Raw genomic sequence first — 16,445 nt, forward strand, 5'->3', positions numbered from 1 at the left:
ATATACTTTTTAAGAACTATTCCATCACGACAATATGCTTCATGCTGTAATTTGTATTCTGTAAAAAAATATTAATCATATAATGTAGAACAAATAAGTATTCCTAATTAAGCTAAATAATTTTCATTCAGCAGTGCATCAACATTTACCAGGTGCAAATTATACATCTAATATTCATGTTTCGTTTCTCCAGCGCTGATAATTGGGCTAATTGGCACCGGCTTAGGAATACTGATGGAAAAGTTGGGAGGTGTGCTGCAAGTGGTGGTTATGTTCAGTGGAATCATATATGGACCGCTAAATGGCATTTTTCTTGCTGGCATCTTGACCCCGTGGGTCAACGCCAAGGTAAGGGAACGTAGTGTGATTACTATCATTAGTAATAGTCATGATATTTTCTGATTTCTGAGAGTGTTATTGCAATATATTTCTGTAGAAAATATTTATTCTCAGGAAGTTGTTCTTATATTTATGGTAACACAGGGCGCCATGGCTGGAGGACTCACCGCATTTGTTTTGAGTGCGTGGGTAGTTGCAGGCAATTATATGTATGGATCAGCGCCACCGTACCTGCCATTATCTACCTCGGGTTGTCCTGTAAACCTGGCTTCTCTTGACAACTTCACTGTTATCTCCTTCAGTAACTTTTCAGCTACAGACTCTTTCATAAATAAGACAGTGACGAGGGAGTACCTACAGACCAATTCAACGCTGAGTGACTTTTCAACAACCACCACCGTCCAAGGGTTCGTATCATTTTGCAAGTACTTTCTCTATATTGCAACATGAATTCAGACATCTTCATTTGTATGAGATCAGATGTTGATCATTTCTTCATTTGGGAAAGTAAATCCAATCACATTACTTTCAACTGCTGTTTAAGATAGTTTAAGCAGAAGCATTTTCATTTCAATGTACACTGCAATGCTCATTTTCTTTGTTGTTATTCATTACCATTATAATTTTCTTGATCATTATAATCGACAAGTTACAAACAAATGTTACACAACTACAAGAACTTACAAGGATGAGATCCTTAGACCCGCATTACTGCAGGAGATTACTGTTTATATGAGGTACATCTTCTTTATGGAAGAAATCGTGTTGCTAGCGAAGGACACTTAACTGAGGAAATTGGAACTACCTTCTTGCTTTCTTCCCATTTCCCAGGAGCTGCATGACCCTTGTTGGGTTAACTCTCCCAGTGAATGTAATAATATTATGAGGAACAACTTTAAATAACTTACGGGACTGAGTTATGGTTATTAAAGTGCTATTCATATTTTTGAAAAGTAGGTGTAGCAATCAGATATTGGAACAAGGTGCTGCATAACAGCAAATTCTCTTTGTGCCTCTGATGAATTTTGTTGAATTAAACAGTAAAATACAAAAAATGTAATTGAATCTAAATAGGACAGGCGTGAGCGTTGGGATGAATCACTGATAATGTGCTGCTACATTCTATTATGTTGATCAAGTAATTCGTGTACGGGAGAACAGCAGCAAGTGTGTTATCACTTCAGCTGATACCAGAGTTAATTAGCAACACACCCGAAGAACACAGGAGCAATACGGCATACGGCCCTACTTCAACGTGCTTGCTTCAAAGTCAGTGGTGAGGTAATCTGTATCGTGTAAAGACAAGCCTAGTGTGCTCTCCGTTCTTAGCTACCAGAGACTGTAATGATAGCTTCCTTTGACCATGAACAGAAGTATGTTCTGTTTAAGGCAGAATTACAGGAAGCTAGAAGTGAGAGTTAACGACTGAAAGGTATGTGCAAAGATTATCCCCGGAACAGGGTCACTGAGAAATGCGGCATAGATGATCGGACTAATGACTGGATGCTGGTTCGAACGAATGTGACGAAGCTGAAGATAAGGAAGGTCCAGGAGACTTCTGTAGACACCAGCAGTTACTTCGCAATGTTGACAGACGAGTGTGATGAATGGTTTGAAAAACCGACAAGTTGAATATTGAGACACTTATACAACATATGGGAATCTTTATTCAGGAAACGTTTCGCCACACAGTGGCTTCATCAGTCCGATACAAAGTAGAAAGGCGTAAGGAGAGGAGGAGTTTGAGGTAATCAGTCCCTCAGCCTGGAGTCGATGTGTTCAGTCCATCAATCTTGTAGAATGTACAGCATAGGGCCGTAGACGTGGCATATATACTGTAGTGAGGTGAGGTGAAGCAGGCGGAGGTGGGGTCATAGTGGTATCATCCACGTCTACGGCCCTATGCTGTACATTCTACAAGATTGATGGACTGAACACATCGACTCCAGGCTGAGGGACTGATTACCTCAAACTCCTCCTCTCCTTACGCCTTTCTACTTTGTATCGGACTGATGAAGCCACTGTGTGGCGAAACGTTTCCTGAATAAAGATTCCCATATGTTGTATAAGTGTCTCAATATTCAACTTGTCGGTTTTTCAAACCATTCATCACAACTGCCTGACACTGCAGCATCATGGGATCTTGTTACAAAGAATTCTTCAACACTTGTCCAACCTTTGGACGAAGACCTACTTCGACTAGTGGATGGTACCACTATGACCTCACCTCCTCCTGCTTCGCCTCACCTCACTACAGTATATAAGCCACGTCTACGGCCCTATGCTGTACATTCTACAAAATTGATGGACTGAACACATCGACTCCAGGCTGAGGGACTGATTACCTCAAACTCCTCCTCTCCTTACGCCTTTCTACTTTGTATCGGACTGATGAAGCCACTGTGTGGCGAAACGTTTCCTGAATAAAGATTCCCATATGTTGCATAAGTGTCTCAATATTCAACAGACGAGTGTGAATCGATCCTAGACATCCCAGCGAAGACCAACCAAACGATGACCGTCTAGACTCTAGAACGTCAAGACACACACTGCCAGTGAAGTTATGAACAGTGTTATAGATGGGGACAGTCAGGTTACGTTTATGGATAGGGCATTTGTCTTAGAGATAGGAAGAAGAGGCAAAGGGTGTGGGGCTGGAATGCAAGACATTGCTAAATGTCTGGACAACTTCATGAAAGGTAATGGGAACAATTCTATTATCTGTCTCATTACTGGAGGCATAGATGTTGGTAGATGTAGGAGTGAGGCCCTGATTAGCATGTACAGGTCAGCAATAATTAGGAAGAAGAGAGGGTGCCCAGTAATATGTGGCATTTTGCCAAGGAGATGAGTATGAAATTAATTGTTGCCCATGGCAACTGGAGTTAACTGCTGCCCAGGCAAACACTGTAAGGAGATTGTAGTACCATTCATTGACAAATGGGACCTCTTCTATGGCAGAAATGACATGTATGCCACGGACGGGGTTCATTTACCTAGGGCTGGTGTGGGGGCACTCACCAGTGCAGTGGAGAGATGTTAGGGCTTTAAACTAGAAATAATTAATGTTATGGGTTTTTGTAGAACCGCTTATTTAAGTTATTTAAATTATCAAGATTGTGATAATGTAAATTTTAGAGGTAGCATCCGTCATTTAGCGTAGGGTAATCATGAAGATAATTACAACAGAAATAGTGAAAATGAAAAAAATAAAAAGGCTAAAAGCACGGAAGAAAAATACTCTTCAAATAATTTATATATTGGTAGAAGAGTCAGAAATATGATGAACGAATTACGTCTGGCTTCATGTGTGGGAATCACTTATGTTACTGCAATAACTGGGACTCTGTTTAATATGAAGGGTAGTGACATGACTGCCGAGTACTCCATTCAAGGGTTTAAGTTAATCCATGTAGACAGAAATAACGGGAAGGGGAGAATGGTAGCACTAAATGTGCTAGAAAATACAAAATATATAAAAATCAGTATAAAAATTGAAGGATTAATCACAGAATCTGTTTGGGTATAATTTCTAGAAAAATCAAGAAAAATTAGTATTAAGTGTAATATACTGTCTCCTAGTATAGAGAGTGACAGATGAAGACTTCTCTGGATTTAAATTTTTAGGGTTTCTAGACATGATAACGTAGTAATAGTAGGGGATTTTAGTCAAATTGACTGGACTTCTTTGATCAGAAATCTTGAGTCCAGGGACTTCCATGAAGTAGCTCAGAATTTCTTTCTGAAGCAGTATGTAATTAATAATTTGCTCGACCTAGTCTTGTCAGATAAGAAGGAAACCCTCGTAAATAAACTAGAGGTCACTGAAGAGCTTGGTGCAGTGATCACAAATCTATTACCTTTCATATTATCTGGAAGCACTTTAATAAGGTAATAGCGGGGTAAAAGTTAACGATTTTCCGTATGCCGATTATAATGGGCTTAGGGAACATCTGTCTAGCCTAGATGGGATCTGTGACTATGACCTTTTTTCTTAATAATGTACAGTTTTCCCAACGTCTATGTATTCCACAGAGAGAAATTAGGTCAAATAACAATGATACCATATGGATGATGTTAGACTCATCAGAAGAGGAGAGGATAACCTTATTGACCAATGTCAAGATTAAAAGAGATGTAAAGAAGGGAATTAAAAAGGCTAAACGTGACCATGAAATTAAGGGCGCTGATAAATCAAAGATAAATCCAAAAGAATTCTTTCAAGGAAAAATAGGACCGCTGAGAAATTGAGGTGGACAGCTTACTGATTGTAATGATCAGCAAATATATTATCTTTATATCAGTTATTTTTCATCAGTCTTTACACAAGAAGACGTAAATGATATCCCAACATTTAATAGTTATTCAGGTCCCGAAGAAAAAATTAAGTAATAAGTCCCCGGGTCCCGATGAATTATTTTCAAGAGCGCAAGTCAGCCGCTAACGAGCGTGTTTAATGCATCTATCCAAACTCGTGTTGCGCCAGTGATGCGGAAAATTGTAAATGTAATTCTTATGTTACCATCATATTACTATCAAATAAACCTAACGTTTATAGTAGGCAATTTATTAGAAACAACTATAGACGATATTATTGGAGGCTACCTTAACGAGAATGATCTGAATAATAAGTCTCAGCATAAACTGATAAGAGGTTGTTCCAGCCTGACAAATTTACTGACATTCTTTAGAGTAGTGGACAACAAGAAAGAATATGATGTTGTTTATTTGGATTTCAGAAAGCCCTTTGATAGAGTATTTCACTTAAGACTCTTAAGAAAAGTAGCACTTCATGATATTGGGAGTAAAGTTCTAACAAGGATCGAGGCAAAGCTGACCAAAAAAAAGGAGCGAGTTTGCATTAATGGAGTCAAATCTGATTGGGGAACCTGTTACAAGTGGCGTTCCACAAGAATCAGTTGTAGGCCCAGTGTTGTTCAAAATTTATATTAAAAGCCTTGATGAACGAATTACAAGTGATATGAGTAAATTTATGGATGACACAAAAATAGGCTGAATAATAGATTTTCAGGAGGACACCAATGAAGTCCAGGAGGATTTTGACATTAATATCATGGTCTGAAAAGTGGCTGATGCAATTCAATGTTGTCAAGCGTAAAGCCTTAATCCTTGCATATGAAAATAACCCTCGTGGTTATAAACTATGTGATGAAGACCTAGGTGACATAGTGAAAAAGACTTTGAAGTCATCGTAAACTGAAATATGAAGCCAAGAGAACAGTGCCTAAGTGTGTGCAATAAGGCTAACAGATTACTTCGATGTAGATCATGAAATATAACAGGAGCACAAAAGTTATTCAATAGTTCAAGCGATCTAGGACATACAGTGCCACCCCCATCCCAACCCCCCTATACATCGCTAGTAAGGCTTTAGTTATTTTATGCTGTTCAGTTTTGGTCTCCTTTCTACAGAATGGATAAAAATTCATTATAGAATATACAAACAAGGATGACAAAGTTGATCCACTGTATATGGAATATCTCATACAAGGGTCGACTAAGTTCCTTGAATCTTCACTCTTTTGATTGACATAAATTGAGAGGGGTTACCACATGAAGAAGGATGGACATAAACAAAGCCAATAAAAATAAAGTACTGAGGATATCAAATCAAGTAAGAACTATAAATAACGGATTTAAAATAGGTAAATTTAGATTGCAGGAGGAAGTAGATATGAAATGGTTATCAAACAGAGTTGTCGGTACGTGGAACACTTCCAAGTACAGTAATAAAAGCTAAAACCTTGGGGAGCTTCAAAAAGAGATTAAACCATGCTGTTTCTGCTATCTGTCCTGAGAGGAAAAAGGAAATGCAGAAAATCACAGAAGCTGAGAAACTGTCCACTTCTAAGAAGACCACTCCCCAGGCACCGCCAATAATGTCCCAAACTTCCTTCCCAGCTCTGCCTGGATCTAGTGGGACTCCTCAGGTCTCTACCACTGGTTCCAATGTTTGGAATTCTGCCCCTCTTGGAGTGCCCCAATCTAACCCTCACCTACAACATACACAAACGCAACAACAAGGTTCAGCCTCACCTCCTATGTCTCAGGTATCCACAGCCGGGGATATGACGAGAGCACAACTAATGTATATGATGGCCAAAGGCATAGCAGGAGGTGACATCCATCTCTGCTCTAAGGTTTTAAATGATTTGTTAATGGCTAATGGGATCACTCCCATTACTATGCCTGAAAATGTTAAGACGATTATGGCCCAACCTTCTCATAACAAGAAGTATGTTCCCTACTCTACTTCTTCAAATAAGTCTAGTTCATCCCTTGTCCAGGGATCACCCACCTCACATAACCAAGTTGTCAACTCCCCTCAACCCGATGAGTCAATACCTGACCCTAACTATGCCCCAGAGATTGGTGCTCACTCTTCCGCTATTGCAGCTGATCCTGTTGAACAGGAACTTCCCCCGGATAAATCACCTGGCCTACCAAATTTTCCCTTGGAGACTCCACAGTCTCCCATTAACTCTCACGAGCCTCTGCTTCCTGTAACTGGGAATACAACACCTCAGTTTTATGATGATGACTCTAATGACTCTAATGATTCTGTTAATATTACCAATTCTAGTGAAGATGGTGACACTTTCAATACACAAGCAACTACGCAGAACTTCCCTCCTCCCCTTGACGAGTCCAGCAGGGATAGTGAGTATACCAAACAAGACATTACTTGCAGGCGTTCAGACCGCAGTACACGAGCGAAGTGCAAGAAATAATGGGGATTACAATTTTCCAACTTAATATTCAACATTTCTTTAATAACCGTTACCTCCTTGAGGTTGAACTACATAATTACAATCCCGATGTTATACTCTTGAATGAGACAGCTGCAAGAGTTGATCAACATATTAAATTACGTGGTTACTCTACTGTGGAGAAATCGAGAGGACCCTATAGTGGCGTAGCCATCTTACTTAAATTAGGCTGTACATTTAAAAATATTCATGTTGATGAAGATAACATTCTTGCAATAGAAATGACGACGTCTCATGGACAACTAGTGATAGCAACTGGATATTTTCCCCCGAGACAACAATATATAGAGTCAATTCCTCTACATAGGATATTAAGCAGAAATATTCCAACAATTCTAGCGGAAGATTTTAATGCTCTTCACCCTGCCTTCTTTAACTGTGGAACTGGTATTCCACTGGGTGACTTAAAAGGAAAACAACTTTTTAATATCATGACAGCCAGAAACTTGTCATTTCAAGGCCCATTCTTTAAATCATATATTGGACCTCATCCAGGGACACCAGATATAGTCCTGACAAACAGAGACTGTAACCTCTTTCATTGTCGTTTCTCTCCTGGTGGAAACGTAGGATCTGACCATATCCCTGTTATAATACAACTACAAACATCTCCATTTAGAATACCTGTTCCTCCTAAACCCAATCTTAACACCCTAGGATTTGACCCCTTCAGGGCATTTCTGGGTGAACACGAAATTGTGTCGTTGGAAAATCAACCTTTCACTGCAATTGACGAAGCGATCAAGTCCCTTCATAATCGAATAATTGAAGCTACTAATGCAACTTGTCAATTAGCTTCCACAAAGATATACCAACAATATAAACCTACTAGGGAAATTAGAGACGCTTTAAGAAATTATCAAGCAGAATGTCGAAGGCATCTTCAAATGCGACAACCACCAGTAGCTACATTGAATAGATTAAGGCAAGACTTAACTAACATGATTAGTCATCACAAACGTGACTTATGGAAATTGCTAGTTCTCCAAGCTAATCAGTATAAACGCGAGCCAGCAAAATTTTGGAGTAAGATCCGACAACTTTTACGGGCAAAGCACAAGGCTCCTAACTACCTAGTCCATACCTTCACTGATGAGGATGATGACGATGTTGAGATTAAACTTGACGATCCACAGGACCAGGCTAATTTGATAGGTGATGTATGGGAGAAAATTCTCTCCCACAATAACAGTCGTCAATTTAACAATAATCACTATCAGTTGGTAAATGAATGGAGAGATGAGAACTTACATGATCTACAACCACTACCTTCCATCGATACTTCAACTCTTGAAGATATCCACCAGCTTACTGGACCTATTACATTACTCGAGATGAGTCACGTTATTGGAAGAATGCGCAATAGAGCCCCTGGTCTCTCTGGAATAACAATGAGACAAATAAAGTTCCTCCCCAGAAATTGTAAAGAGTCTTTGGTTAATATCTTTAATGCCATCTTGGCCTCAGGACATTTTCCAGTGGTTTTTAAGACTGCTAGAATGATCTTTCTTGCTAAGCCCAATAAAGACATCCACCAATCTGGGAACTATAGACCTATATCTTTACTTGAAGTCACTGGAAAAGTTCTTGAGAAGATCATTTCCAACAGACTGAACTACTATATGGAGTTTAATCACCTTTTTACTGAAAAATAATTTGGCTTTAGAACACATAGAGGTACCAATCATGCAATAAATGTTATTTTCGATACTGTAGCAAGTCTAAAACAACATGGCAATCTTGCCCTAATTGCCACCAGAGATGTTCATAAAGCTTTTGATAGCTTATGACATGATGGTCTTATATACAAACTCATTGACCTACCAGACCATAACTGGACCTTTCTCAGATTAATATATAATTTCTTAACTCAAAGAAAAATCATTCCCACCTTTCATGGCAGGTCGACAGAGCCTTTTATACCAACAGCTGGTGTCCCACAAGGTTCTTGTCTTAGTCCAATTCTGTTCAACATTTATGTGAATGACCTTCCTCAACCAGAGTTTATTGATACAATTATAACACAGTTTGCAGATGATGTTATCCATGTCGTCTAATCAACTCCGGTAACAGGAAAATACAAGTATGAGAGAGTCATAGAAAAAAATTAATATTGAACTTCGTCGAACATCTAATTGGGAAAAGAAATGGAGAATTACGACTAATCCTGACAAAGTCCTTGTTAGCACGATAGGATGTTTTGCATCAACAATCTAAGATAAAGGGGGTATCTCCATCAGAGGTACACCTGTAACCATTAGAAACCCTAACAAGATCTTGGGATATGAAATAGACAGGCTGCTCCACTCAACATCTCATGTAAATAAAAAGATCAACATAGCCAAAGCCGGTCTTAGCAGTCTCTTTCGATTCAATCAAGCCCCTCCACATGTCAAAAAACATCTGTATAAAATGATAATAAGACCTATATTCTAATACCCATGTGTCCCAATGACATTAACAACAAAGACCAACATGCTACGGTTGCAACGGGTCCAGAATAGAGCTCTTCGCTTCATTACGGGCACCAGGAGGAGAGACAGAGTTAAAATGGCAGATTTACACGTACAACAAGATATTACTGCCTTAAATGTACGCCTTGACACCCTGAAAAAGAAACAACTCTATGCAGTGCAAGAACTCTACATGCCAGATAGAGAACATCCTATACAAGTGGTAAATACCACGGATTATATCATCAATACCCCCTCAAGGAAGGTTCCTTGATGTTGGTGAGGGGCTCTTGATTTAGGGAATTAGATCTGTGCTCCAGTTCCCCGAATTAAGCCTGAATGCCTTCCACATCCCCCCCCCAGGCGCTGTATAATCCTCCGGGTTTAGCGCTTCCCCCTTGATTATAATAATAATATCATCAATACTCCTCACAGGACTCAAAGAATGACTCTCCCACAGAGGGTCCGTCGTTTTATCCATAAAGATGATTACCATCGACCAATGATATTGAGCAACCTCCCTGCAAATGAAGATGATTGGGTAACACCAGAACCCTTCTATGTTTACTGAGAAAATCATCGCCCCCAATTAGGGAGACATCTTATATAACAATCTACTGTAAAAATTATGCTATATTTACTATGGCGGGACACCACCTGTAAGAAGCCATTGTCAAGTATTTCTTTATAAACTGGCCAGGAAATTATTGCCTTCATTGTCGCTTAAATATCCGTTGTGCAATCGCAAAAAAAAAAAGCATTTACAACTTGTATATTTACTACCAATTCAGAGTCATGTACTTATATATTTGTTATATCTATGTGACTCTGATGGGTTAGTGTTATACCCCTTCAAGAATATCTTATCTCACATACACTTTTTAAATTACACCAAAGTGGTTGGGCCACTTACCTTTTATATCCTACCTCTCTCCCCCCTCCCACCCTTTTCCAATATTTCTATGCTTAACCATCCTTCTTCCTTACCCATCTTAGCTCTGGTCAGTAGCTAATGGAAAACGTTGGAAAATATGTAGATGGGAATGGTTGGTTTCGAGAAGTGTCTGCCGTGTATCAGTAGGGTCATAAGAAGAAGAAGCTAGAAGATTAATGTTGTTTATAATCCCTCGTCCGTCCCTAGAGGCTAGATGGCGAGATTAATGTTGTTTATAATCCTTCGTCCGTCCCTAGAGGCTAGATGGCGAGATTAATGTTGTTTATAATCCCTCGTCCGTCCCTAGAGGCTAGAGGCGAGATTAATGTTGTTTATAATCCCTCGTCCGTCCCTAGAGGCTAGATGGCGAGATTAATGTTGTTTATAATCCCTCGTCCGTCCCTAGAGGCTAGATGGCGAGATTAATGTTGTTTATAATCCCTCGTCCGTCCCTAGTGGCTAGAGGCGAGATTAATGTTGTTTATAATCCCTCGTCCGTCCCTAGAGGCTAGAGGCGAGATTAATGTTGTTTATAATCCCTCGTCCGTCCCTAGTGGCTAGAGGCGAGATTAATGTTGTTTATAATCCCTCGTCCGTCCCTAGTGGCTAGATGGCGAGATTAATGTTGTTTATAATCCCTCGTCCGTCCCTAGTGGCTAGAGGCCAGATTAATGTTGTTTATAACCCCTCGTCCGTCCCTAGAGGCTAGAGGCGAGATTAATGTTGTTTATAATCCCTCGTCCGTCCCTAGTGGCTAGAGGCGAGATTAATGTTGTTTATAATCCCTCGTCCGTCCCTAGTGGCTAGAGGCCAGATTAATGTTGTTTATAACCCCTCGTCCGTCCCAAGAGGCTAGAGGCGAGATTAATGTTGTTTATAACCCCTCGTCCGTCCCTAGTGGCTAGAGGCCAGATTAATGTTGTTTATAACCCCTCGTCCGTCCCTAGAGGCTAGAGGCGAGATTAATGTTGTTTATAATCCCTCGTCCGTCCCTAGTGGCTAGAGGCGAGATTAATGTTGTTTATAATCCCTCGTCCGTCCCTAGTGGCTAGAGGCCAGATTAATGTTGTTTATAACCCCTCGTCCGTCCCTAGAGGCTAGAGGCGAGATTAATGTTGTTTATAACCCCTCGTCCGTCCCTAGTGGCTAGAGGCGAGATTAATGTTGTTTATAATCCCTCGTCCGTCTCTAGTGGCTAGAGGCGAGATTAATGTTGTTTATAATCCCTCGTCCGTCCCTAGTGGCTAGATGGCGAGATTAATGTTGTTTATAATCCCTCGTCCGTCCCTAGAGGCTAGATGGCGAGATTAATGTTGTTTATAATCCCTCGTCCGTCCCTAGTGGCTAGAGGCGAGATTAATGTTGTTTATAATCCCTCGTCCGTCCCTAGAGGCTAGATGGCGAGATTAATGTTGTTTATAATCCCTCGTCCGTCCCTAGAGGCTAGATGGCGAGATTAATGTTGTTTATAATCCCTCGTCCGTCCCTAGAGGCTAGATGGCGAGATTAATGTTGTTTATAATCCCTCGTCCGTCCCTAGAGGCTAGAGGCGAGATTAATGTTGTTTATAATCCCTCGTCCGTCCCTAGAGGCTAGATGGCGAGATTAATGTTGTTTATAATCCCTCGTCCGTCCCTAGAGGCTAGATGGCGAGATTAATGTTGTTTATAATCCCTCGTCCGTCCCTAGAGGCTAGATGGCGAGATTAATGTTGTTTATAATCCCTCGTCCGTCCCTAGAGGCTAGTGGCTAGAGGCGAGATTAATGTTGTTTATAATCCCTCGTCCGTCCCTAGAGGCTAGATGGCGAGATTAATGTTGTTTATAATCCCTCGTCCGTCCCTAGAGGCTAGAGGCGAGATTAATGTTGTTTATAATCCCTCGTCCGTCCCTAGAGGCTAGATGGCGAGATTAATGTTGTTTATAATCCCTCGTCCGTCCCTAGAGGCTAGATGGCGAGATTAATGTTGTTTATAATCCCTCGTCCGTCCCTAGAGGCTAGATGGCGAGATTAATGTTGTTTATAATCCCTCGTCCGTCCCTAGAGGCTAGAGGCGAGATTAGTCAAATGTCCTATCAACTATTTATAACACAAGTGAATTTTTTTTATCATCAGCAAAGAAGTGTTTTCTTGTGAAATTATACAGACACACACACACACACACACACACACACACACACACACACACACACACACACACACACACACACACACACACACACACACACACACACACACACACACACACACATATATATATATATATATATATATATATATATATATATATATATATATATATATATATATATATATATATATATATATATATATATATATATATATATATATGTCGTGCCGAATATGTAAAACTGGTCAATTAGCAAGAACTCATTTAAAATTAAGTCCTTTCTAAAATTTTCTCTTATACGTTTAAAGCTATATTTTTTCATTAATGTTAATGTAAAAATTTTTAATTTTGCACCAAAAGAATCTTAGAAAACTTACCTAACCTTATTATAACAAGAACAATTTATTTTAGCCTAACCCAACTAAATATATTTTAGATTTGTTTAAAGTAATTTAATACTAAACAAACACTGTGAAATATATTTTTTTCGTTAGGTTCAGAAAGATTTTGGCGAAATTCTTGCATACACAAATTTTCACTTGTCCTATATGGCAAGATGAACGTTGCTATTTAAGCCAAGATCGCAAATTCTGCCTATTCGGCACGACATATATATATATATATATATATATATATATATATATATATATATATATATATATATATATATATATATATATATATACATATATATATATATATATATATTTATATAAACAACACTGCGCTAGCCAAGGATTCGAACCCATGTTGTACTGACCTGCCTCATGGTAAGCGAGAACCACATGACGCTTTAAACCACAGGACCACCCAATCTTACAAGAATGGCGCAGCCAGCACACAGCTAGCTGTTGGACCGCCATCCGAGGGCATACGGAGGTGTGGGAGCTTCTAGGCTAATTTCATTCTCATCCCAGTTTGGTGTACTAGCCTCACGAGCAGCATTTATATATTATTGTAACCACGGACGAGTGGTATTGATCAATAACAACACTGCGCTAGCCAAGGATTCGAACTCATGTTGTATAGTAAAACTAGTACGTTTTTCCTGGCCATCACTTCTTTAGGTTCAGTCCTGTAGAAAGTCTTTTTTGCTGACATTAGTGTCTTCTCGACAAAATCCTTAGGATATCTTACTTTCGTGGCTATGTTGAATATCTTACTGATTTCGTCCTCTAGGTGCTCTGGACTTCAGATGCGCAGTATTCTCATGAGCACTGTGAGGAACACACCCCCTTTTTATCCTGGTTTCGTGGTTGGAATAGTAGTGAATGTATGACGCCACATTGGTGGACTTCCTATAAACTGTGAATTTGAATTTCCTATCTACCCGATGGATTAAAACATCTATGAACGGCAAAGTGTTATTTATTTCATGTTCTGTGGTAAACTTAATGGAAGGTACTAAGTCATTGAGTCTGAGAAGAAACTCATCAATGTTGTGATCATTAGGCCACAGACAGAGAACATCATCTACATATCTGAACCAACTAGCTTTATCTGGGAGAATGTCTTTAAGATGTCTGGTCTCATAGATTTCCATACATAGGTTGTTGAGTAAGGGGCTAAGGGGATTTCCCATTGCCATGCCTTGTTTTTGAGCATAGAATTTCCCTTCAAACACGAATTTGCAATCAGTAACACAAAATTTTATCAGTTCAGTTATTGTTATCGTGGGGAAGGGCATGGGAAAGTTTTCTAGTTCCTCTTCCAGGTACGAAAGCAAATCAGGGACGGGGACTTTGGTGAACAGAGCTGTGACATCAAAGCTCACTAAAGAAAAGTCGTTAGGGACATTTAGTTTCTGGAGCCTCTCAGTAAGGTCAACATTATTTTTAATTTGTGCGTCTGAGATCTAATAAACCATGGGAGGTAGAAGTTTAACCAACCATTTAGATAGATTATATGCTGCCGAGCCTACTGAGCTAATAATGGGACGGGCTGGGTATCCGGGTTTATGGGTCTTGATTACCGCATATAGATATGGTAGAGTTGCTGACCTAGCCGACAGATATTTAATTAATTCATCATTCCCTTTCAATAACGTTTTAAGGTATTTATTAAAATGGCTGTTGACTTGGCCAGTGGGTTTTTTAATGAGCGGTTCATACGTTTCATAATCACTCATTAAATGGTTCATTTTATCTAAATATCAAGTTTTGTCCATAATAACAGCTACCTTAGATTTATCACCTCGTGAGAGGTGCAAAGTTTGATCATTACTGAGCTCTTTGTAAGCTTTTGTGAATCTTAATGGGCAGTTTAGAAACACTGGTTGGAGTAAAGTCCCATATACCATACCTTTGCATATATTAAAATTATCAGGGGTCAAATCACCGTGTTTTTCCAGCATTCTAAACGATTTTGCTACGTCTACGTGTTTGAAGGGAAATTCTATGCTAAAATCAAGGCATGGCAATGGGAAATCCCCTTAGCCCCTTACTCAACAACCTATATATGGAAATCTATGAGACCAGAATTCTTAAAGCCTTTCTCCCAGATAAAGCTAGTTGGTTCAGATATGTAGATGACGTTCTCTGTCTGTGGCCTAATGATCACAACATTGATGAGTTCCTACCCAGACTCAATGACTTAGTACCCTCCATTAAGTTTACCACAGAACATGAAATACACTTTGCCGTTCCTAGATGTTTTAATCCATCGGGTAGATAGGAAATTCAAACTCACAGTTTATAGGAAGTCCACCAATGTGGCGTCATACATTCACTACTATTCCAACATGAAACCAGGATAAAAAGGGGTGTGTTCCTCACAATGTTCCTGAGAACACTGCGCATCTGAAGTCTAGAGTACCTAGAGGACGAAATCAGCAAGATATTCAACATAGCCACAAAACTAAGATATCCTAAGGATTTTGTCGAGAAGACACTAATGTCAGCAAAAAAAAACTTTCTACAGGACTGAACCTAAAGAAGTGATGGCCAGGAAAAACGTACTAGTTTTACCACATTTACCATACGATGAGAATCTGGCTTGCCTGCGTGAGGCATTAAAAAAGATCAATATAAACCTGGCTTTCAAAAACACAGGGACAGTGAAACAAAGGCTGATTAAAAACACATCCTCCAACAAAGTCGGAGGGGTTTACATGGTCCCATGTACTTAGTGTCCTCTCTCATATATCAGTCAAACAGGTAAATTTCTGGAAACCAGAATTGCCCAGCATAAATACTCAGTCAAGACAGAACAGGAGTCGAACGCTATCTTTAACCACGTTAGTGCATGTAGTCACCCACCGGGGTGGGATGCTGCCCAAATTATAGCACCAAACAGTTCTGTCATGGAAAGAAACAATTGAATCTTCCCTCTTGAAACATGAAAGGAATACAATATACAACTCAAATTATTGGTTATACAAGCTCGATAATTATTTAGTAGAGTCCACTGTACACAATCTTAAACAACAATGCTATACAAAATCACAGGATTGTTCATGATGCCAGGTGGGTTGACGGACTGGTGACGCCCGACCAGTGTCTACGTACCAAAACTTCTCACCACGTCAGTTTTGAAGGTTATATAACACCTGACAAGCACACAAGATATCGTAAGAAAAGGTTAAAGGGTATTACTAGAATTTAGATTTATTTATTTATTTATTTAATTATTTTTTATTTATTGTTTATTTGGACATGATACATAGTTGTACAAAGAAATATAGTGACTGGGCGTACTTGCCAAAAGCCTCTTCTATGCAGAGCATTATGGGCAGGCCTAAAATTAACTTAAAATTAATTAAGCAATGATATATTCAGTGGTAAAAATTACAGTAAACA

The 16,445-nt window shown here is 39.4% G+C and overlaps 1 protein-coding gene across 1 annotated transcript in view; it reads left to right on the forward strand.

The window, feature by feature from the left end:
- Positions 1–16,445, forward strand: part of LOC128687528 (sodium-coupled monocarboxylate transporter 1-like) — a 230,617-nt gene that overhangs the window by 184,967 nt on the left and 29,205 nt on the right. Inside the window, exons 6-7 of the mRNA XM_070083859.1 lie at positions 194–348; positions 484–746. Coding sequence (XP_069939960.1) covers positions 194–348; positions 484–746 — 418 coding nt within the window. The remainder of the gene's footprint in view (positions 1–193; positions 349–483; positions 747–16,445) is intronic.

This window comes from Cherax quadricarinatus, chromosome 11 (genome assembly GCF_038502225.1).
Source record: "Cherax quadricarinatus isolate ZL_2023a chromosome 11, ASM3850222v1, whole genome shotgun sequence".
NCBI classification, from domain to species: Eukaryota; Metazoa; Arthropoda; class Malacostraca; order Decapoda; family Parastacidae; genus Cherax; species Cherax quadricarinatus.